Source organism: Triturus cristatus, chromosome 1_2, assembly GCF_964204655.1.
Source record: "Triturus cristatus chromosome 1_2, aTriCri1.1, whole genome shotgun sequence".
Lineage (NCBI taxonomy): Eukaryota > Metazoa > Chordata > Amphibia > Caudata > Salamandridae > Triturus > Triturus cristatus.
This window is the reverse complement of record NC_140580.1, coordinates 581,800,246-581,825,491: the sequence shown is the minus strand read 5'-3', so window position 1 is coordinate 581,825,491 and position 25,246 is coordinate 581,800,246. Positions and strand designations below refer to the sequence as shown.

Below are 25,246 nucleotides of genomic sequence, written 5' to 3'. Positions count from 1 at the left end.
CCATTCTGTGATGTACCATCTGTCTTTCTGGGAGTTTAAGTGAATATGTTCACACTTTGGGATACCATAGATAGACCTGTTTGCATTGAGAGATAACACAATGTCTCTGATTTTTTGCAAAGAGGCATGCTGTCCTCAGGTTTTGAATAGATGCCCTCTCGGTCCCTTGGCCCAGGAAAATTTTGTAGGCCTTCCCTCCAATTCCGCTCCTGAAGATGTTTTAGAAGATTTGGGAGAAGAAGACTAAGGTCATTTTTGTACCGCCTTTCTGGCCTTGGTTCCATTGGTTACCCTTCCTGATGTCATTGTCAAAGAGAAATATCTTCACTTGACTTTATAGCTATTCCCTCTTCAGTTCCCTTTTTTGCCATCCATCCAGCTTCAACATCTCAGGTTGACAGTCTGGAACTTGAGAGGATAGGTTTACAGCATTTGGGATGTTCAGAACAAGGTGCCAGACACATCCAGTCATCAAGAAGGCCTTCAACCATGGTTGATTGTCTCGTTCGCTTATAATCATTGACAATGTTGGAAATGTTGGAAATGTTGTAATGCATCGATGGAGAGGCGGATCTTTGTAAGTTGGATACCAGATCTTAGTCAATTTTCCGAAAAATGCACAGATGGCGCATGGATACAGGATGTAAATGTAATTTTTTTTTTGTCTGATGCTCAATAAAGATATTTTCAAAATAAAAAAAAAAGAAGGCCTTCAACCATAGTTTCGTACAAGAAACATTGGAGAGGATTTCAAAAGTGGTGCAGTTCCATAGAATGTTATGCCCTATCTCTAGAGGGTTTTCATATCCTCAAGTTCCTTAGGAATAGATTCCTGAAGGGGTTAGTGCCCTCAACTTTGTTTGCACAATGGGCAGCTATTACACCTCTTGGGACACAACTCTGCAGACATTTCACTGCTTGTGATGAGGACATTAAAAGGTTTAGGCTAAAAGAGTCTACAGTAGAAACTCCAACCTACAACCTGAGACCTATCCATAGTGCTAAGAGGATTGCAATAGATTCCTTTTGAACATTTGGAGGAAGCAGGAAGCTGGCCTGGGGTGGCTAACTGCAAAGACATCTTTTTTAAAATTGTTATTACCTTGGCAAGGAGGCTGGGGAACTTGGGGCCCTTGGTTGTATCCTATCCTTATCTAAGATGTTTCTCAGATAGATAGTACTAAAGTTGGATCCAAGTTTGTTCCAAGGGTGAATTCTCGTTTCCGTCTTTCTCATGAGGTTATTCTGCCAGTATTACAATCAGTCGATAACTCACAGGTGTCCTTGTTGTTAGATGTACTTTATTCATCTACCTAGATTGCACCTAGGAATTCAGGTTGTCCAATTTGTTGTTCATTTATTCTGGTTAAAAAGGCATATTCCAAAACAATAAGTAGATGGGTAGGCTGGCGATTTCACGGTTAAATAAACTGTTTGGGCTATCTCCTTTTATTTCCATTGAAGAGAGATCTACAAAGTCAGTGTCTGCATCCTGCGCAGAGCTGGGGGTGCGTCCCTATTGGAAATATGTAGGGCTGCTACATGGTCAACTCTTCAAACATATGCAAATTATAGATGGGATTTAACTGATACAGATGAGTGGGCTTTTGCTTCCACTGTGCTAAAGATGGCAATTAAGTAATTGTTGCTTAAAATAAAGTTATTATGACTGCATCAGAGGATTTTTGGTGCAAGCTGAGTTAGGACTAGGATGCGAAGAATGGAGATGAGGGGGTAATGAGCCCATTACTTATGCCTCGTAGTCCTCCTCATCCCAATCCACATCCCTTCCTCCCTCCTGTGCTTGTACCTGTGATTCAGTTATTTAATACACAGGAGGTGGGGTTGGGGGAGCAACATTCTTCTACTACTATGTAATGGAGAGCGAACAAAAACTTTATAAAATGGGATCGGAGACCCGTAGCATTGTTAAAGGTCCGTCAGAGGCAGAAATGCCTCATTCATTTGGGATTGCGAGGAGGAGCACTACGAATTGAGGTAATGAAGATTACCATTAAGTTATGGGTTTATTACTCTGAAATTGGATTTCCATGCACCATTTAGCCAAACATTGTACTTTGATGGTCGCAAGTTTTTATGGCTTGGGCTTCTGCCAACATTTCTATCTTTTCTATGATTTCTGTCGCTCTTTCACTTTTGTATTTGGCAACCAGGTGATTTGTTGTAAGGCTAGTAGACTGTAAGACCCCTTTCCACATTTGTTTCCTCAAGAAAGTTGCAATTAAGAAAATAACAGTTTTAGCTTTTCCTCAGCAGAGATATTTCAGGACACAAAAATCTAAGCTCTGTTTATTGACCAGGCTGATAAAAATTGCTTGTTTGTTTTGTAATATAATTAAGTGAATGCAAAGGCATATCCTGTTAAAATTCCCAGGAGGAATCAACCATAATGTGATTTGCACATTTAGGGGCTGATTACGATATTGGGCAGAAAGCCTCCCCCCAACAGTCTGAAACTCCTCAACCGCGTCAGAGCCCTTCTGACCATTCGTTTACATTCCGACCGCCCGATTACGATGTTTGCAGTCGGAACGTACACTGACCGGTTGTTCCGAATCCGTCCTGAGAGACTCGCAGAGTATCCGTGTCGGTCGGAACCGCATCGTACACCCCTATGGACAGTATTTCCTCCCACGAGATTACAATGTTGTTTTCCAACAACTTTTCCGAGTCTGCCTGTTCGATCTGGAAAGGCTGTCAGAATCTGACTTTGGGGGACCCTGGCAGGGCCCCCTTCGGCCAGTGGTCGATGGCCGAGGTGTACCAAGGGGACCCCCCCCTGGAAAAACCTGCACTGTGTGGCAGGCACCATCGGGTACCTGCGACAGGGTGCAGGGTTTTCGCAAACACCCCATTTCCCCATAGGAGCCTGTGTTGCGGCCGGTTGTCGGGCAGAACACGAGCTCCCATAGGGAACAATGGAACTCCGACTGAACAGTGTTCGGTCGCATCGTAATCCGCCGGTCGGAAACGCCAGCCGAAAGTCGGTCGGTCCCGATTCCGAGTCAGTGTCGGGCAGAGGCTTTCCACCCAACATGGCAATCGGCCCCTTAGTGTCGATGATTTCAAGAAATTACAATGAAATAAATGCATTTTTTGACAAGTTTGCTTTCCAGCTGATTTCATGAAGGTCAAAACTTTACATTTATCTTGCTTGGGTATGCTGTCCGTGGCCGGCTTTACCTCACTGAATCATTCCCTTATGTTAGTTAGGTTGTGCATTGCTGTTAACAATCCTTACTCTTATTTCAACAACTTTCCCTTTTTAGGTCTCGCCTAGCTATTGCGCTTACGCAATCGCTATGCGAGACTCTAGTAAGAGGGGCATTTCAAAGTGCTCCCAAAAGTGGATTGCATGGCGAGCACGCGCACAAATACGTGCATCGTGCCGCCATACAATCCGTTTGGGGAAGCGCTTCAGCCCACTGGCGCGTGCACGTGTAGCCACAGCCTCGGCATCATACTTCAAAGAGTCCGCTCCCCCGCCTGGAATGCGCTCCCCCGCCAAGCGCGAGTGCCACGCTCCGCCGGGTCTCGCCGTAATTGTAAACATATGACAAATTTGCTTTCAATTTTGCGCGGCGGGCGCTCGCGTCCGGACCACTTTAGAAGCCGGGCTTGTCTTGTGTCTATGATCGCGATCGGTTTCACTTTCATGGCGGCCACACGGCATTACTACCCTGCTTTTTCCCCTGTAGGAATCAGGCCAGAAAACACATTCCACCAAAGCCCTAAAAGATACCTTGTCCCAGGAGCACTATTGTTTTCGCTGTATATTTCAAAAGCTTCCTTATCCAATTTCCTAACACCGCCATCTGCCTTCCTCTTGCCTGCTCTTTGAACGCTCCTCCCCCACCGCGTCTTGCCGTAACTGTAAACATATGACATATTTGCTTTCACTTTCGCGCTGCGGGCACTCGCGCCCTCACCACTTTAGAAGCCGGGCTTGTCCTGCTTGTGTTCTGTTGTCCGTGTTAACTTTAGCCCCTTCCTTCTCTCCTCATGCTGGCCATGCTGTAAATTCACTGCTTCCGCCCCCCTCCCGTTGTCTGTATTGACTACCTCCCTCATCCTCTACCTTTTCTGGGCGCTTGATGTGTTTTTTTTATTAGAGAAACGTTGGGAAACATGACCTCATCCGCGATGATCTATCGCCATGGAGCGTTAGCGATAGGACGGCAGCTGCCAGCGGTCTCAGCAGCTCCTCCTGATGCAGAGTACATGTAAAGTCCCTGAGCAGATAGAGCGCGGTCACCAGAGAGCGCGAGTTTACCAGAAAGCATAAATTCACTGCACAATAGCCATGGCAAGAACAGAGCCCCGCGTTGTGGTGGGTGCTTACAACTGTGTGCCTGGAGCTGAGAGGCAACGGTCAGGCCGGCAACAAACAGCAATGGCTGCTATGCCTGCTTTAGTGAAAACTCTCTAGTTCCACATAGTCCAGCACCCTGCGTCTGCATGCAACAACATCGCAGAATGTTGACGAGAGTGAGACTATCATGAACGCCTCCCCAGAGATGAAATGTCATTCCTGACACCACAAACCGCTCATTCCCAGTTTCATTCTGTAATAGTCTCATTTTTCTTCCTGGTTCCAACGCTTGCAGCTTCTCGCTGCTTTCCGAAGAACTGGTTAGTGTCCCTGGCTGCGGCTAAGCCCTCTTTGCATTTCTCATGTCCTGATTCCAAGCTCGCAGCCTCTGGATCTGCCAGAGATCCATCTTTTACTCATAGGTGCTTAGCTTCCAATGGTTTGACCCTCACATCTGACAGATGGCAGCTCAGCTGATGTATCGCACCACTTTCATGACCATCGTCTAGCCCCGACTCCCTTACTCTTCTCATAGGAGACAGAATGCCAGTCTGAAGTAGTACAGTGAGTCCGCCACTCCCTCAAATCCGGAGCTAGAAATGGGAACAGAATCACTTCGGGACCCCTCAGGTTACATAGGAGTGGAATGAGGGAGTAAGCTCAAGAAATTGATGTGTGAAAAACGGACGATAGTTTACAAATGTTTCTGTATATTATTCCTACACAAAAGACAGATGCCCACATCTGGTGAAATCTTGTGTTTCTGGAGCTCAATCGTGCTGCTGGACTAATATAAGACATGTGAGCAGGACCATCTCAAAATAGTGGTACATTATACAGAAAATTATTGTGTAAGTTAAGTCTTGTTAAAAGCACATGAAGAAAACTAGAATTTGATGAGGAGGGGGTTGATGTTAGCAACATCTAATTATAATAGTAGTTGGGCTACTAGAATTACACAGCATGGTTGGGGGAAATTATGCAGCCGGGTTGAGTAAATTGTACCAAATTATGCGGCATAGTGTGGCACATTGTTTTAGTTATATTCATTATTTTGTACATTTTTACACTTGTTAAGACTGTCTGGGAATTGGTTGCACTTCATTTGTACCAGTTTAACACCCCGAATATAGCAATAAAGAAAGGTGACCAGTCAACCTTTGCAAATGGCGTTCTACTCACAGTTCTAATGCCCTCTCTTATCCCTCCTTCACACTCAGTATCCTCTCTATATTGCCTGCTCACACATGCTACTTTCTTGTAACTCCCCGTGCATGGTCCACCTCACTCATCCCTCCGATTGCCCCTCCCACTCATCCCTGTCTCTCTCTCACATACACCTCTTCCTTCCCTGCGCGTGGCGTGATGCTATACACTGCCACTTTATATGTTTTTCACCACTACCAGAAACAATACATACTATACATAATACGCATTCAGTTTTGTGTTTAGCCACAGTCGTACCTTAATGCTTACTTTATATGGTGGCCCTTCTGCATCACTGCATATTCCTGTACTCACCCTTTCCCTCATTTTTTCCAACTCAACGCGCTCATTTCTCCTACCTTAACACAGAATAGCTGCCTTCCATACAACCTTCCATTCACCCCTCATTACTAACTATTTTCTTTTTGCGACAGTCTTTTTACCTTCCATTTTGTGTTGTAACATGTAAAAACCAACCGTTGCTATGCACCAGCACAAAACCTTACCTCAACTCCTACTCGCTTGCTTCCTCTTTCCTTCCTTGTTTTTGTCAGGCCCCTTTTGCTTTTATTAAATGCTGCTACTGTTTGCTTTTCCTGTTCACCGCACGCTCTCTCCTTTTCTCCCTCCATCACGGCCTTTTCTAAAGCTCATCAAACCCAATGTTGCTATACGCAGCTACTGTCTATGCTTTATGCCGCTACATTGCTCCCTATTTCCCTATCCTTACAGCCTTTCACACTCCATTCTGCATTAAAGCACATTAAAGCCAACAATTGTACTGCATATGTTAATCTCAAAATACCTAATGCCTACAACACACAAAAAACATTTCCAATGCAATAGGTCTCGCATTTGTGAGACATTGACCCATTGGCACTCTAAATACCAAGAACTTTTATTTATGTTTATAAAAACCTGCAATCACGTATAAATATGCACTTTGTACTTATAGTCCTTGCTTACAAAATGCACAGCTGCCAGTAAAACAGACAGTTTCTAACCACCTTGCTTCTCGTAAGCAACTACTACTATAACTACAAAGTGTGTGTTTATGCACTCACTGCAGGCTTTCAAAACACATAAAAAAGGCATTATCATTTACAATGCCAATAACTCAAACTCTTGCAAATGCGAGACCTATTGTATTGCATTGCAAATGCTTGTTTACTTGTGTGAATATACTCCCTTGCTTCTATAACAGATGAATTAGACTTGTTTAAATTAACATTTATTGTACAGGTGTATTCATGTCGCACATTTAGACAACGACCCAACAACTTTGATTATGACCTGTAAGCAATAGCAATCACATTGATGCTTTTCTTGAAAAGGTTATTTTTCATTAGTTCCCTTTTGACATATAGTAATTCACAAACAAAAAGTGACCAGAGCTTCTGCTGCTGTGTGATACCAGTGTAGCAGTATTTGTAGTAACTTTTGACTCGCTTGAGCAAGAAATAAAATACATTTTGATGAAATATGCAAATCAAGAGGAAATGTGTGATGACATATTAGGCAAAAATTATTATGAGAGGAGGACATGAAACACTGGTGACACGCTGGGACACTGAGGAAGCAGGAAACATTGTATAAACTGCAGAAGTCCTGTGAACATTAATGTTGAATAGAGAGAACTGAACAGAATCTCAAGGACACTTTGAGACTTCACGTAAAATAGAACGAAGTGAGATTACGAGGAAAATAGTGAAATTAGGGTAGGCATTAAGCATGATCCAACCCACTAAATCATGGGTTCCCAACCTTTTCTATGCCCCAAACTCCTAGGAAATATTTGATTAATGTTTACATCCCCTATAAAAGTCTTGCCGGATTCCTATTATGCATACATTATATACTTTCCCTCTTTGTCGCACACCCTGAAATGCCATCTCGCACCCCAACCTGGGAACCTCAGGTTGGGAAGCCCTGCACTGAACTTTAAATACTTTCCCTATGAAGGTGATTAAAAAATGAATTGATTTGTTTGCCTCTTTACAGCATTGGAGAATTCAGCATTCCCAAAGGCGCCCGTGTGGTTATAAATCTCTGGTCCATTCATCATGATGAGAAGGAGTGGGTCAATCCTGGGATTTTCGATCCAAGTGAGTACTTACATAGTCTTATTTAATAAATCACTCTAATAATGTTGGGAGTTTTTTGTTGAGGGACTGAGGTACCATTGGAACGTGCCTCCCTTCTACGTAATGTTACTTTGTCGAGGTTTGTACTTCATGTTCAGATTTTTGCTAGTTGCTGGCTCCTCTGACCTGCGTGGTTTTCTGGGTGGTTGTCTGCCATGTTGCATACACTTGTTTTTCCCAATTACTTCTTTCTAAGTGTTGGGCTTTACAAAGCGCCGATGACTGGGTCTCTCAGGGAAAGGCACCATCTTTCAACCATGATGCAGGAGCTTGGTCTGTGGTATGCTTGATGGTTGTGAAGCGCTAGGAAGGTGCACTTCAATCCCATAAAATCATAAACCTGTAGTATGTGAAATGCTTAAGTCTTTTGTCAGAGCTCAAATGCCTGATAAACCTGTAGAGCTTTTTGGCCCGAGAAATGGCAATGGCTGCCATATGCGCCATGATAAATTTCACGACAATATGATTCTTAGCCACAATTGTTTGAAAAAGACAACAGAAAAGAAGTGATAGTTGTCCACAGGGCATTCCACTCTCGGGCTAAGTAAAGCATGCAACTATATGAAAGAGATATTTATTCAGAAGATATGGAAGAAGAGGTGAGGTATGGTGAGAAGTAACAGTAAAGGGTAGTAAGTAGTACGAGGGGGGATAGTAAAGTGCTTGTTATATCACAGGTTTCAGTAATTATAAGAAAAGAAGATCATATGCTCTTCTTTGGTGTGTCCACAAGAGATGTCATTATGGTGAGAGGGTGATATAGAAGGGAAAATCATAAAGATGAGGAGCAGAGCTAGCTTTGTACTGGAGTTGATGGTGGACTGATCTTTTACTCTGAAGTTAAAGTTGAAGATGTGGAGGTGACAATGCTGGCTGATTGGTTGTCGCCCTAAACTCTGGTGGATGATGAAATGTTGGGAAGATGTCCTCTTGTGATCCGGTAAGATTTGTTACTAAGCGTACTGATAGAAGTCCAGAGAAATAGTGGAGCAGTTTAGGACATTGTTAAAATTAGAAGTGAGAGGTGTATTTGGCCACAAAAGGAATGTCTCATGAGTTATAAACAACAACAAGAACATAGAATCATGATGTAGCCCTGGTCTGTGAGGCGCACATGAGGGTTGTTCTTTGAATGTGATTACATGTGATGAATAAAGGAGAAGAGGTATCCTGAGGTTTTAGTTCCAGGTTTAGGGGAGCTCAAGGTTGGTAACTGCATAAAAAACAGTGATAAAAGTGGCTTATACATGTGGCCCATTAAGTTTGCAGTATGCCACTAGCAGTCAGGCAGCTCAAGAAATAGCTTATTATGCTGTATGATGCAGGGAGAGGGTAAATGAGGAAATATGGAAGACATATGTTATGATCTGCATAGGCAATGCTTGTAATTGACAGACTGGCACCATTACAATTACTGGCCTTGTTTTATGATGCAGAATGTTTCACTTGAACTTTCTCCGGCTTTTCTTTAGACTGCATTGCACAAGCGGTCAAGGCATTTGGGGAAAGTACTGTTTCAATCCAACAAAGACCTTAGAGATCCTTTTTAGGTCTTATGGAATATTATTCTTAAGTTTGCCCCAAATTTTGCAGATGAGGCACAAGTCATACATAATTTGCTTATGAATCTTGTGCGTTATATGTGGAGTGAAAAGTATACTTGGGGCGCTTGAGAGTGTGAATGGGTACGTTGTAAATCCGGTGCCAATTAAGTCATTTAAACTAAGGACTATGGTGAATTGATCACGTACAATTCTACTTATAGCCTGTTAGCCATATATTATTATAGGTATTATCATTGAAATCATTTAGAGAACTAAGGGCTACATGTATTAAAATTGTTAATTGCAAATACCTAATTGCGAATTTCTGAGAATCACAATTAGGTAATCTCAATTTACAATGTATGAAACTCGAAGACTTTTATATAGCGATTCCTAAAGGTAACAAATTGTTCTACCTCATTAATAATAATGAGGTAGATTGCAATTTGAGACCCCCTAGGAATCGCTAAAATCACGGGGATAGTGGCCTGCTGGTGTCAGTAGACCACCATGTCTGTGATTGCTTTTAAATAAAGCAATCTTTTTAAAAAAATGCAGCCCATTTTCCTTAAAGGAAAACGGGCCATTGCCTGTTCTTAAAAAATGCTATAACAAACATTCACAAAGGGGAAGGGGTCCTTTAGGGACCCCTTCCCATTTGTGAATGGGTTACCACCTACTTGAAGTAGTTGGTAAAATGCAAATGCTTTGCGTCCTCATTTCGGTCACAAAACATTCCTACATACTGATGCGATTCGGTATTAGGAAAGGATGCCCTTAACACACCCCTTCCTAATAGCGAATCGCAAACCCATTTTGCGATTTGTTAACAGGTTACCGAATTGCAAAATGGGTTTTGATACATGTAAAAAGCCTTTTTAGCGTTCACAAACGGGCCGATTCGAGCGCTTAATAGCTTGATACATGTAGCCCTAAGTTTTATTGTCATTGAACGGTAGGGTTTAGCCTGTTGGTGGGATATTATTCACTTCAATGCATACTTACTCATTATGGAGCTTGTTAGAAGGGTGGCTTACCACAAAGAGAGCCGCAACACCGAGAATTGCCAAGTGGCAGCAACGCTTATAGGAATATAACCTCAAGGTGTAATAAATGCTGGGTAAAAGAGTGATTTGGCAATCTTTTGTGTAATTCTGGATTTGGAGGAAGTGAAGATTGAGAAAGTTTGGGGAGAAGATGGTGAATAGGAATTGGTTGTTTGCAGTTTAGAAGAGGTGATGGATATGCGCTTAAGAAAGCAGACTGGTTTACTACTATGGCTTAAGATAAGAAATGGGTGAAGGCAATGGAATCTGTGAATGAAAGGTTTCTGTACAAGTTGAGATGAGAAATTACTACCTTACTATCACATGGTGGATGACATCATGATAGTAGGGATTTTTCAAGGCTTTGGTTTACTGGTAGTAAATAAAGTGTTGGCTTTGGGGCACAAGGACCAGGTTAGTATAAAAGCGGTTTAATGGAGGTTGAGGTTGGAGTTCTTGTGGGTCTCATTGGAAAGGTCCGTGGAACATTGTGCGAACGATGCTTGGTATGAGTGATTAGCGACAAGGTTAATATAACCTGTAAAGGGGAAAACGTTACAACAGAGGGGCATTTGCAATGTCATTTTAAAGTGCCACTAAATACTGTTGTTTTGATTGGTAGTGTCAAGCATGAAGTGATTGTCAGTGACTACCAAACTTAATGTCATTAAAGGAGATGTGTGGGTACGGGGGCAACGCATAGGATTGTTGAGTTTGGTGGAGAGGATAGTCCTTTGGAAATCATCTCACTTAATGGTATAATACATTCTTCAATCAAAATATGATTGTTATTAAGAGAAAATGCAATTAAACACATTAACACCTAATTGTTTTATCAAAGGAGTAATGATATGATGAAAGGTTTTTACAGGGTAATCAAGGAGAATGTTCAAATATCTTTAGTTAATCTGATAATTTGCCATGAAAAGTTTGAGGGTTATTGTAGGCATATTGCACAACAACCCATGCAACTACCAGAGGTTCACTGTTTGTGTTGTTGCACAGTTGTGTACCAAGTTCCAATTTGAATCAGTGTTCTAAGGATAGGAGAGATGTAGATGAACACGCTACTACACAGAAAGCAAAAAGATTGATGAATGTGATTGAGAGGGAATGCGAAAGGTATCAAAGGGAAATAAGTTATCAAAGACAGATGTGGTGGGAGTGAGGTTAAGACACTGGTGAAGGTAGGTAGTTCTAGATATTCAGAGCCTTTGATTGTTAGAGAAGTGGAAACAATGTGGTAGGGTTCAGTGGTGGTAAGATGTGGCGTATGGATAGGAAGACAACCATTACTAAGAATGCTATAGGTGAGGTGTGGAACTAGCTAAGAAGGGAAGAATTTAATGGAGATGACAATAAGTTGGTAGAGTGCACCTGAGGCGCATACTCAACCTCAACGTTTTAGGACGACATCAATACATTTGTAGTCTTTAGCAGAAAGATGTTCTTGGTTTAGTTTGTATTTTTTGCCATTGCCAACAAGTTTTTGAAGGAGAGCGATGCGTTGACTTCTTTTTGTTGTCATGAGAAACAGTGCTATTTACCATTGGAATGTGTCAATGCATTGTTCTTTTCTAGAGGTTTGAGTAAATGTTTCCTATTAGATGCTCACTGTGTTGGTCTATTACCCCACAGTGCCCATCAACTCTGTTCTACACCTTCCTACTTGTCTAAATATACCTATGTCTGGGAATTCGACTTCACAGGCACCATGATTACATGCTGCAGATCCAGAATGGCAATTTCCTATTAGTGCATGACTTTCTTTACAATATCTCTTGACACAAGGAACAAAAGTGCTGGAGAAAAAGAAAGAGGGAAAGAGATTCAGAGGGAGAGTGAGAAGTAGAGAGAGGGGGGATGTGAGGGAGAAAGAGACAGAATAAGAGGAATAGAGAGAGTAAGCGAGAGAGAGTAAAAGATTTAGGTAAATGTATGTTTTTTCACTTTCTAATGTCTTTACATAGTCAATAAATAACAACCATAGTGACTATGCTCATGGCACCATGGTAAAACATAATAATAGTAATAAGTCTCATAAATGTCACATCATTTATCACTCAAATATATGGTTTAAAAAATGGTTTAAAAAATGTTTTTGAAATTCAACAATTTTTCTCCAAACATCAGATTAGGACTTCTGAAAATACACACAATTTTCATCCAAATGCACACTTTTCAATTTTAGTGTAAATATATTCATTCAGTCAAGCAAAAGCTTCTAATTTAGTAGGCTTGGCTGCACACAGGATACCTGCTCAGAGAAGTATGTGCTAGAAGGTATTCAATGGCAGACATCCAAGCTGTTGTCAGTCTTTGAATACCCAGACTCTTGAAATGGATCAAGAATAATTATATTAACAGAGATTGTAGAATATTTTTTAAAAAGAGCCAGTGTCAGATTCATGATGATGGTGGGGGGAGGTTAAAGAGGCTCAGTGGAGGATGCGGATGAAGGAGATGTGTACAAATGGCAGCACTTGGGGAGAGGAGTAGGCCTAACGGCTAGGGCGGTCGACCTTGAATCTGGGGAACTGGGTTCGAGTCACTGCAATGACGCTGAACATCCTGTGATTCTGGGCAAATCACTTAATCTCCCGAGCCTAACAAAAATGAATGTGTGTCCTCTTGTAACGTAACTGGTGCTATGTAAAGTGCTCTGATACCCGATTCGGGTCAAGTTCGCACTATATAAAACTCTGCAAAAAAAAAAAAAAACTAGTTTGTTGTTTGTGTTAATCTGTTTAAAGATATATCTCACCAAAAACTGAGAAGTTACAAAGACAAACTCATTATTCCTCTGAACAGACTGTTATATGAGGCCTAGATGTTAAAGAGTGATGCGTAAAAATTGGATACAATATTACCTATGTGAGGTGAGCTTGGAATATTGTATTTAAAATTGCTGTTTATTATTGACCAAATAAAAATGTAAACTATGGTTTCCAAAAACTGCATAAAAAAAATGAAAAAAAGTTTCATGGTCTCTAATATGTCAAAGGTAGAGAAACAAAGGCAGGGATTTAACTGGATGACTGAGTCACAGATAGTCCAGTAATCTATAAGGACACATGGGCAAGACAAAGAAGCTGTAAAGTTAATAATATGATGTAAAATGTGCAGAAAGGGATGTTGCTGACATTAGCAGTAGCCATGAGTGAGAAAAGAAATTGAAGAGAAGCAAGGTTGGCAACCTGAACCGAACCTATGCAATCTTTAAAAGGCCCATATTCTACCTGGTTCTGCTAGGCCTAAGAAAGCAAAACCTTTGAGCAAGGGTTTGTGCTCAATTCCCTCTCATGGTCCAGCTAAATACTGACTCTAAAATATTGTTTGACCATAACGTCTTAGGTCACAATGTTGTGACAACCAAAGTATCGTGGGTAAAATATCCCAGGTAAGCAATCTTTAAAAAAAAATTAAATCAATCAAGAAGCATTTGTATAGTGCAGCACTGTCACCCCTAGGGGTATATGGGCGCTGATGGTGCCACGTCTCTGTTGAAAAGCCACGCCTTGAGTTTCTTTCAGAAGTCTGCCAGGTAGGGTGGAGAGGCAAGTAGTTCCAGTCCTTGGCATTGATGTACGAGAAGGAGTTGCCCCATTGCGACGGATGCGGGGGGTGTGCACGATGGCAAGAGTTGGGGAGCGCTGGTGTCCTATGGGTAGGTGGAAGTTCAGTTGATGTTTGATGTAGGACAGTCCTTGGTTATGTAGAGCTTTGTAGGTGTGTGTGTGAGAATCTTGAATTGGCATCCCTTCTGGATGTGGAGCCAGTGGAGGTTTCTCAGGTGGGGGTGATGCGAGTTTGTTTGCGCATCTGCAGGATGAGTCTGGCTGCTGCATTCTGTGTGGCCTGGTGTCTTTTTGCGGATCTGGGAGGAGAGCTGTGCTGTAATCAAGGCAGCTGGTGACGAGGGCCTTGGTGACAGTTTTTCTGGTGTTGACTGGGATCCATCTGAAGATTCTGTGGAGCATGCGGAGGGTATGGAAGCAGAAGGAGGCAACTGCATTGAATTGTCGTTTCATGGTCAGTTCACTGTCAAGGATCATGCCAAGGTTGCGTGCATGGTCTGTTGGTGTGGCTGTTGGTCCGAGTTCTGCTGAACACCAGCTGTGGATCCAGACAGAGGTGCTCTTCCTGAAGATTAGTAATCTGTTTTGTCAGAGTTGAGTTTGAGGCAGTTGTCTCTCATCCAGTTGGCTATGTTGGTCAGAGCGTCGCAGAAGTTGGTTTTGGCGTTGGAGGGGTCCTCGATCAGCAAGAGAATTAATTGAGTTAAGTCAGCATAGGCGATTATGTTAAGTCCATGAGGGGGGGTCATGTAGGTGTTGAGCAGGGGGAGCTGAAGGAGGATCCTTTTGGTATGCCGCATATGATGTCCTTGTCCTTAAATTTGGAGGCGAAGGGAGGTAGCCAGATGCTCTGTGTGCGGCCTGTAAGGAAAGAGACAATTCACTTTTTGGCAATAAAGTCAAGTTTTTAAATATAGTTTTGTTCAAGGTCCACTCACCTGAAAGAACTGGTACTGCGGAAGCGGAGAGAGCCCAACCCCTCCCTGAATGCCTCCACGCTGACTCGAAAAAACAGCAGTGGATGGAAAAGAACCGAAGGAAAGGAGGTAAACAGGGAAATAAGGGAAGGATTCAGGTACTCCAAAATAAATGAGGTGTGACTGCGACTACTCGTCGTGAGTCCCAGCGAAACACGTCAGTGGGAATATCTTTAAGAATAGGAGAAAATAAAATAAAAAAGGTTCAGCGTGTTAAATCAATGATACACCTCATGCATCAAGAGCACACAAACGCATATCACAACTGACGTTTTTGATTGCTCATCAAAAGGTTCTTTGAAGGTCACTCAAAAAGGGGAACTCCAATTAATCACATACACTTCCATAAGCCAGAAAAGCAAAAGGCAGAATTCCAATGCTCAATAATGATAGGAGGTAAACAATGGCTGTATTGAAGGCGTTACTTCAAAGTTTCACATTACTGTGTAGCACATGAGGAGATGAGGGCAAAAGATACAACAAAAAATTAAGAGGAAACAGTGTATTAAAACCCCCCGAAGAAGGAAAAAACTAAAATGCCCACTGGACGTATCTGCTAAATGAAGTAGGAAGTTCAAAAAAGAAAACCTGGAGACCATCCAGCAGGAGCATGAAAATGGAGGGTTATATCGTGGTACAAGCACCATGAGGATGATGGTGGAACATGAAGCAGAATACACTTCCAGAGAAGAGGCAAAAAATCTTCGCGAGCCAAGTTGCCTCTGGCCGTAAACCAGCCGAGATAGGCTGGCGGCTAGTCGCCTCTGGGCGAGAAGAACGGGTAACCAGAGGGGACGGGCTGGCAGCATGTCGCCTCCGGGCGAGAGGAACATGTAAGCAGTCGGAACAGGCTGGCGGCAGGGAATCCTTCTAAGAATGAAAACCGGAAACAAAACCAGGCATCGGGTCAAGAAAAGCGGTCTCTAAATAGTCCTAACCTTCTGAACCCATGCACTCATCTACGTGATCGTGTTACTCCCATGCGCATCTCTCTAGTAACCAGAAACACCATTGAGCACCCGAACACACTCACACCCAGGAAAACAAGCATTTGCAATGCAATAGGTCTCGCATTCACACGATTTAGAGCTATTGGCATTGTAAATGACAATGCCTTCTATTTATGTTTTGGGTTTTAAAACATAAATACAAGGCATTGTTATTTACAATACTGATAGTTTAAAAAATGCAATGAACCTCACCATCTATACCAACAGAAAGGGCGCTTTAGATATATCAGGTGAAAGAGCAAACATCCTGAGTGGGGCAGATGAAAGCACCTCAGAATACTGAACGGACAGCAACTTCACCTGAAAGCAGACATCGTTTGTCACAAAATGAAGGGACCCGTGCACCAGCTGTATTTCATCTCAATGGAAGAAACAGGAGTTGTCAATAAAATGCACAAACAGCAGTTGCTCTGGAGAAAGAGATTGACTAAGATAGACTAACTGGTTGATCATGGTTGTTTATATGATTTCTGTCAAAATAGTGAGGCTGATGATGCCACAGAAACAGACTAGGGTCAGAGAGTTGAGTTTAGCTTTATTCACCAATGGGACAAATATCTTATCTTTAAGGAAAGCAGGGGTGAGTCTTGTGGAAGACCATACCAGCTTTCACCTTTCCTTTTACCCACATTTTTACCTACGCAACACTGTCAGTTTTACCTTGACTGTTATTCAATATGCTACACCCACAAAACTCCCAGCACTTACCGAGGCACGCGACTTCACATGCATGGAGTACTGGTGGAAATATTACGATGGGTGCTGGCAGATATTCCACGTGCACTCCGCACACGGTAAATACAGAACACCTAACTAAGCTCACTACACTGCATGAGCCGACACTGGCATCCTTTCACACACTGTACCGAATACAGTCCGTGCAGACCACTGGTAACTTATATTTCACACCTAACTGCGCCCACTACACTGCATGAGCCGACACTGGCAACCTTTCACGCACCAGACCGAACACAGCCATGCAAACCACCGGTAGTTTGGATTACATCTGTTATATTACATATATCGAGCTTTACCCCCACAAATATGCCTCAGTGGACTACATCCACCGATTTACACATTTCAGTGGCTGGATGGCATACACCGTCCCATTACACACCTCACCCAGTAGCTGTGCACGGGCATTGTTTGTTTCACCCAGTAAAACGCATGAGCATAGCACCTGCACGTTGCATGCATAAGGTGCGTCGGTTACACAGAATATATTCATACTACAGGACAAGCAATGATCATACTTTCCATAACACCACAGGACTGTGCTACTTTCCTGAGATCTTGCTCCCAGTACCGAGCAGAAACCTAATTAACTGTCAATTTAAAATGCTAACTTTACGGTAAAGCCCCGCACATTTGTCATTTTCTGCAATAGTGGGTTGTTCTCGATGCAGAGGAATGGCCGGGTGGGAAGTGATGCACCCACGTAACACACAGTGCACACTGAACCCAACCTGTCCCCTGGTGCAGAGCAGCCGCTGTGTGCCCCTAAGTCCCACAGGTGGTGGGAGGGCTGCGAGGGTGCCCAGTAACTCGTGTTCCGCTCCAGAGACAGTAAGGGCAGCTCGCACAGGTCCCTCTGGAATTGACCATCACATCACACCGGCGTAACTGCTGCGCACAAATCGTGGCACATGCACCTCCAGCTCCTCTAAATTGTGCCACATCCAGAGAGGTGCACGGATCAACAATCCAAGGCACGAGCTTGCAGCCAGGGTTGCTCCTGCACACAGAAAACTGAACTGCCCCCACAAGATCTGCAAGTGTCCCGGCAGAACACGGATGAAGGATCCCACAGTCCAAGCTGTACACGTGAACAATCCCAGTTAATGCACGTGGATAGTCCAGCTAGGTAGGTACCTGGGCGTGCTGCGCATCCTGCTGCTGCTCCCGCTGCATGCGGCTAATGGAAGGCGCTCTCTGCCCAACCTCTGTGCGCTGCCTCGATCCTCACGTCCCTTACAAGTGTGTTGCGCTCAGAATCCGACACGGGGCTCAGAAAGGCAACTAGGAATACGCGATGGACAGAGCAGAGCACGACTAGACGACGTGCACACCAAGATGTGCTCAGAAACCGACCCGGGGCTCAGAAAGGCAACTAGGAATATGCAATGGACGGAGCACAGCACGACATGACGAGGTACACACCAAGGAAATGGAAGAATACAAGACTTCGGAAACATGATCCGTCACTACACGCCTCCTTTAGATAAGAAAAACCCTCACGGCAGTGGTCAGGCACACGATCCAGTCCGGATGGTCCTTCCCAAAAGGAGACAGGACGGTAATAAAGAAGCCTCATTTTTAACCGGAAGCCACCGTTTAGCATAAACGAGGACTCCAGCCAATGAAAATAATGGGCGGGGCTTCAAGTCCCCTTCTGAAATCTCCTCAACCACAATATGTTTCGCAGAGCGAGCATCGCATGCGCGCTGCAATGCTAAACGAGACCTAAAAAGGTATAAACGGTATGGCAGAAAATTAAAAAAGGTAAGAGAAAGTAAAAGGAAACTAACGATGAATACATGAAATGTGGCAGAAAACTTATCCTTGCTACAGTCACATCTAGATATGCTGTATTGTGTTAAGAGAGCTGGTTGCCTGAGACGTAACAAGTTTTCTATAATATTGTTTGTATTACTTTTTTATTGTATCGTATCATATTTTGATTTCATTATTTACGTTATTGAGGAATTTAGTTTTAAATATTTGTAAATATTATGATTGAAAAAGTATTTTTTGTGAGGGTTATCAGGTTTACATCAGGATTGGGTGGGTTGTGTTTTAAAAAAAAATCCTATCAATGAATTTTAATTGATTAATTTGATTTTTTTAATTTCTTATTCATTTGTTTAATTGTGTAATAATGTTTCAAATTCTTTGATTCCTTTTAATTTCCAATTTTGATTTTTGTTTGTTTTTTTACATTGATTTTCATTTATTATAACATACAAACAGTAGGTCAATTGTGATCAAATTGGAATATGGGCAGGATAAGATTGTATCTCCATGCAAGGCCTGTTGGTTGCAACGCTTAAAGAAATGAAGAAAGACAAGTTCCCTTGATGTTTTCCATGAGCTGATCACATTTTTCGTTCCTTCGGGTTCTCCTGTCGAATAAATACGTCTTGGGCTTGATGACAGTACCATTTTATGTACGTATGGGTAGTGTCTGTATCTGCTTCGACATTCCTTGTTAGCCCTGGGCTGTCAGTTGTGCCTGACCTGTTTCAGGCATGGGATTGATCGAGTATCAATCAATCAAGGCAGTTGACTAGTTATCTTGGCTATCTCGGCTGGAGGGGTCAACGTGTCGGGTTGATTCAATTTAGTCCTCTTTAGACTTTAATATTCACACAAAGATTGCCAGATATCTTTAAGGCGATATTTCGGCGGCATCATGTCCCAGTAATGAGACAGTTGGTCGCTGCCGGAAACCGCATCCAGGAGCCAGTCATTTTCCCTAGGTGTTCGGCTTCCGCCCCACTGCATAGCTACTATACGTTTTGCCAGGATCAGTAAAACAGCTACCAGTTTACGTCTTGCGTGTGGCACCTCTTTCACATACCCCAGAAGGCCCAGCAGCGGTGTGCACTCTATACGAAATTCCACCATGGCCTGGATGGCCTTAAATACCGCGAACCAATACCTCGAGACACTGGGACAAGCCCACGCCAAGTGAAGAAAATCTGCCCGAGGGCTCCGCACCTGGGGCAGCTCTCTGTGTCTGAGAGCCCATGTCTGTGTAACTGCAGGGGGATACGATATAGACGATGTAAGAAATTAAAATGTATCAACCTGTGCCTCTTGTTTGGGGATAGACTATCCATTTGTCTGCAGCAGAATTCCTAGTGTGTTTCTGTAAAGTCCGGGCCTAGGTCTGTTTCCCAGTGCAGCGTAGCCCGCAGTTCTATCTTGGACATGTGCTATTGAACTCCAGTGTACAATTGTGTTATATTTGTTTTCCAGCGGAGGGTGTATTGATCATTTGTTCTAAGATGGGCAGCGCCTAAGGCTGTGTTGGGAAGGCAGGGTTTTGTTCGCGGCACGTGGCCCTGATTTGGTAGTACAATAGTGTGTCTGTTGTGCTCCCCTGGTGTATGTCTGTGTGGGGGATGCTTGGAGGAACCGATCACCTGGATAAATGTCAGGGAATTTACAAAGGTGGAGTCGTTGCGCCCTTCTTTGGGCGCCATCCCCTTGAAGAGGTGGCATCATTGGGTTGTCGAAGAGTGGAATAGATGGGGCGTATATTTGAGTGAGACCTACTTTTTTAAAAATGTCATTACAAGACCGGAGGCTACCTCTATGCATAACCTTCTACTGCCGCTCCTGACAGCAGCCCCTTTAAAGAAACTTCACCAAAACAATTCAGAACTGGAATTTCCATAGTCAATAAATGTGCAATGCATAGAACACTCATCCCCTTTTAAAGCTGCTCCTGTACCGATAAGTACCTTTTTATATTCAACCTTGGTTAAAAGCTGTTTGAATGGTTTGGTTGTTTATGTAGAGAAGTTTCTGGTATAATGTTTCTGTAGTGGTTTATTTTGTGCATTTGTTTGATAGCTTCTAATTTTCAGAAGTGGTGTTTGTGTGGTTTGATTGATTTTTTAAATTAATTTACATGAGGTACTGTACTGCTTGGTAAGTGCGGCGTTTGAGCAAGATATGCAGTTTTGATGGTTTTAAACTGTTTTGCGGCTAGTTAGGCAGCGTACGCTTTAGAATATTGAATAAGGATTCTTGTGCGGCACGCGACCTTACCTTGTCAGTTATCGTTGAGTGCTGACGGCGGGGGCAGAAGGTAGGACTCGCGCTTATCCTCGCGGGACGAGGAGGGACGCGTTGAAGGAGTCTCTGGCAGTTGGCAGCGCTAGGAAGAGCGGGCTGGAATCTGGTATGATGGTGTGACGTCTGTTTGAGGTTGGTTCGTCTGATTGGATGCCGTAGTCTGGTGAGATGCGGCAGCCATTTTAGATTGGGGACTTTTGTGTAGACAGATAAGAAGATCGCAGGTGCGTGTGCACGGGACAATCTTAATAAAAGAAACGTTTTTTAAATGAAATTACTAAGGAACAGCTGTTTTTTCTGACAGTTCAGCGACGCTGTTCAAGAGGACTTAGTATATGAGCAAGTACTGTTGAGGATTTGATTTATAGAGGAAATTTTCTTATTGGTGTGTACTTGGAGTTTATTTAAAGGCTGGATTATGACTTCTGAAGAGGCAAGTGTTAGTCAACAGACAGTTGAGGGAAGAGTTAGCGAGGAGAGCTTAAGGAGGCTATTTCAAAGTGAGGTGAAGAGTTCTATTGAAATTATTATGGACAAAAAAAGGAAGGAGGTAAGGTCTGAGGATGATGTTTTGTCTTTTTCTGAGGGGGAAAATGAAAGGAGAGAGAAGAGAGCGGTTAAGAGGGCTAAGAAAACAAAGCACTTGGATAAAAAAGGAAAAGATGGATTTGACTCCATAAAGAAGAGTGGTACCCTTGGCGGTACACAAAGGAGAGGTGTACTTGGCGGTACACAGGATTGCTCAGATGAGGAGTATTTTATGGAAATAGATGAGAGAATTGATGAAAGAGGAAAAAGGACTTTTGACGAGTTTGTTTTAGATGTGGATCAGGAGGATGATCTTAATGAAGATTTAACGGTGGATCTAACCTCTTCTTCTAAGCCAGTAATTAAAGATCCTCTTGGGGAGGAAATGTTTAGCCCTTATGTGTTGCTGCACCCTAGAAGTGCAGACTGGTTGCTGCTGGACCATGTGGCAAAATGTATCAAACTGTGGATACGCAAACCACTGGAGAGAGAAGTTAGGGGTTTTTGAGAGCAGAGTGCTCGAGACCTCAAATTGATAACAAGGTCTGCTTTACACCTAATTTAGACGCAGATCCACGAAAAGACCTAGAATGGTCACTGAAACATTGCCAGGACAGATTGTTAAATGTATTATGTTGTTAGTTAAGATAATGGACATGGCAGAGGAAGCTTACATCAATGGTGAGCAGGTTGATTTGCAGTTATTGCGAGGATGGAGCCAGAGGGCTATGGTCTTTTTGGAAAATGCAAACTCAGGTTTAATGGCAGAAAGGAGAAAGACAGTTTTAATGAAGATAAATGCTTGTGGAGCAGGATTCGTTAAAAGTTTGGGAAGACATGTATCAACTTTTACAGCGTTGGAGAAGGCGCAGGTTAACATGAGGAAGGTTTTTGGTGGTGTTTTTTACAGGGCCGGTAGACAGGGACCGTATGCCGGCCGGGGTTTACAGAGGTCCTAGTACAACTACACCACTAGAGGTTCAGGAAGTGGTTTCCAGAGTTCCTCGGGCTTCTTCCCTCGAGAGCTGGAAGGGGAAGAAGTCAGTCGGGCCAGAATAATCGAGATGAGTCTGCAGATTATTTCTGGTTCTTCCCAAGAAAAGGTAGGAGCTCATTTAAGTTATATCATAGAAGCTTGGCAGAGGATAACAGGGGATCCTTGGGTTTTAGAGGTAGTTCAAGTATTCGAAATAGAGTTTGTGCAGATTCCCCGTCAGGTTGTGGAGCCAAGAAGGTTCGTTTTCACTCAGGATCAAGAAGGAATTGCAGATTTGAAGGTAAAGGAAATGTTGAAGAAAGGAGCAATTCGTAGTAGAAAAAAAGGACAAGGGATGGAGACCAGTGATAAATTTGAGAAATCTGAATCAAGCACTGGTTTACAGACATTTCAAGATGGGAGGAATTCATCTTTTGAGAAATATGTTGCAATCAAAGGATTGGTTGGTGAAGTTGGATTTGAAGGATGCCTTTTTCACAGTTCCTATGAAGGAGAGCAGACAGAAGTTTCTTCAGTTCAGGTGGAAAGGCCAGTTATATCAATTCCTGTGTCTTCCTTTTGGCCTATCTTCAGCACCTTGGTGCTTCACGAAGTTGATGAGGGTAGTAGTGGCTTACTTCAGAGAGAGAGAGGATTCTGTCTAATTGTGTAATTAGACGATATCTTATTGATGTCTCAGAATGCAGAGGAACTGGGGAAACAGCTTAGAGATGTAATTGGTATGTTGGAGAGTTTAGGGTTCTTGATAAACCAGAAGTCGTCGATTTTTGTACCAGCGAAGAGTTTGGATTTTCTGGGATTTACAATAGATATGGTTGGAGAGGTGCTAAGATTACCCGAGAAGAAGGTGAAAATGATAAAGAAAGAGGTGCTGAGAGTTCTAAGGAAGAAGGCTTTGACCCTGAGAGATTTAGCAAGAATTCTGGGTTTATTTCCTTCATCAATTCAGGCAATATTTCCAGGGCCTTTGCATTATTGGGCTTTACAAGGGGTGAAAGCAGATGCGTTGATAGAAGGTTTAGGGTATGGAGATCAGGTGGAGTTGAGCACGGAAGCGAAGGAGGAATTAGAATGGTGGTTACACAATCTGGAGGTGTGGAATGGAAGAGCAATTTTTGGTTGCCTCCCGGATGTAATTTTAGAGACAGATGCAAGCCTTCTAGGTTGGGGGGCTCACATTGGGCTTCAGGAAACAGGAGGTACTTGAACAAAGCAGGAGAAGGTATTACACATACATTGTTTGGAACTGTTGGCAGCCTTATATGCTTTGAAGAGTTTCAGGAAGAGTTTACTAGGACAAACAGTGCTTTTGAAGATGGACAACATTTCAGCAGTGACGTATATAAACCATCTGGGGGTTAAAAATCAAAGAATCTTTTAGATGTGGCGAAGGAGTTGTGGATGCTTTGCGTGGAAATCAAGATAGCATTGAGAGCAGAGTGCCTTCCGGGAATACGGAATGTGGTAGGGGATTGGAACTCCAGGCGTGTGAAGGACTAAAGCGATTGGATGCTGGGGAGAGAGTATTTCAGGAGAATACAGGAGGTTGTGGGTCCGTTGGAGGTAGAACTGTTTGCATCGAGGTTGACATGCCAGTTGAGAAGGTATTACAGTTGGTTGCCAAATCCAGGGGCAACAGCGAAAGACTCTTTTCAGCAAGATTGGTCAGTAATGAAAGGTTATGCTTTCCCTCCTTTTGCTTTGATTCAGAGGGTTTTACTGAAGGTGAGGAGAGAAGGATGTCAGTTGGTTTTGGTAACGCCTTTTTGGGTGTCGCAGGCTTGGTTTCAAGGTACAATTTCTTGTGAGAGCGGCGGAAGTTACGCTAGTAAAGGAGCTAGGAGAGGGTCATTCTTTGATTCAGAGTGGTTTGTTGGACCTTCTTGTTTGGAAGGTATCAGGAGATCCAGTGCAGTTGAAAGAATTTTGCAGGATGCTGCAAAGTTGCTTGAAGAATCTTGGGCACCAAGAACTAGGAAAAGATATAAAGGAGTATGGAGTTTCTGGGTACTGTGGGGCATGGAAAGGAGTTTGGATCCTGTGGAAGCTCCTGTAGTGGAGTTAGTTAATTTCTTGGTAGAACAGTTTAATAAGGGTTTAAGATACCGTATCATAAATTGTTATTAGTCAGCTGTTTCAGCGGGGCATGCCCTGGTAGAAGGAAGATCTATAGGGTGCAATGTTCAAGTATGTAGAGTGTTGAATAGTATAAGGTTAAAAAGGCCTCCCAAGGTACGCTATGATGTGATGTGGGATGTAAATTTGGTTTTGAAGTTGTTTCTTGATTGGCTTGCAAATAGATTTTTGAATAATAAGAATATTTCTATTAAACTAGCGACCCTGTTGTGTTTGATTTCATGTAGAAGGGTGTCTGATGTGAAATGTTTGGAGATTAATAACAGGTGTTTTTCTCCGGATGGTGTGTTTTTTGAGATTCATAAATGAACTAAGACAATGTCGCGTTTGATATTCTACCCGAGGTATGAAGAGTGCAAGAAATTGTGTGTAGTAGATTGTTCAAAAGAGTACGAGTGTAGAATGGCAGATAATAGAAGGGATGGTGTCCATCAATTATTGATTTCTTTTGTAAGGCCGTATAAGGCGGTAAGTACGGCAACAATCTCAAGATGGGTGAGATGTGTGATGAGACAGGCAGGAGTGAAAATGGAAGCGTTTAAAGTTAATTCCAGTGGGGCTATGGCAAGCAAGTCTTGTTGGTAGGACGGAAGTTTAGAGAATATCTTGAAAACAGCAGATTGGTCTAATGTTGAGACTTTTGCGAAGCATTACTTTAACACCACTTCAGACATGTGTTCCACTGGTCTAAAGGGCATTCAACATGCATAATGGTAGCCTCCGGTCTGTTAATGAAATGACGATTCTCAGATTAGCATGACTAGAGAATCAGGATTTTATTAAAGACACAAAGGCTAACGTTATCCTGCCATCCTCACCCTATTGTTGAAGTTATGATGGAAATAATGTATAAAAAAAGATTGTTTGGTATTAAAAGGTTTATTTTGGATTTTGGTATTTCTTCACTAGATATGATAATTTGAGTAGACATACTATAATAA

At 42.8% G+C, this 25,246-nt stretch overlaps 1 protein-coding gene across 2 annotated transcripts in view; it reads left to right on the top strand.

Moving 5' to 3' along the window:
* The window catches only part of CYP17A1 (cytochrome P450 family 17 subfamily A member 1), a 282,729-nt gene that overhangs the window by 216,578 nt on the left and 40,905 nt on the right, over window positions 1-25,246 (top strand). For both annotated transcript variants that reach the window (XM_085606579.1, XM_085606582.1), the window contains one exon: window positions 7,541-7,644. In XM_085606579.1, coding sequence (XP_085462705.1) covers window positions 7,541-7,644 — 104 coding nt within the window. The remainder of the gene's footprint in view (window positions 1-7,540; window positions 7,645-25,246) is intronic.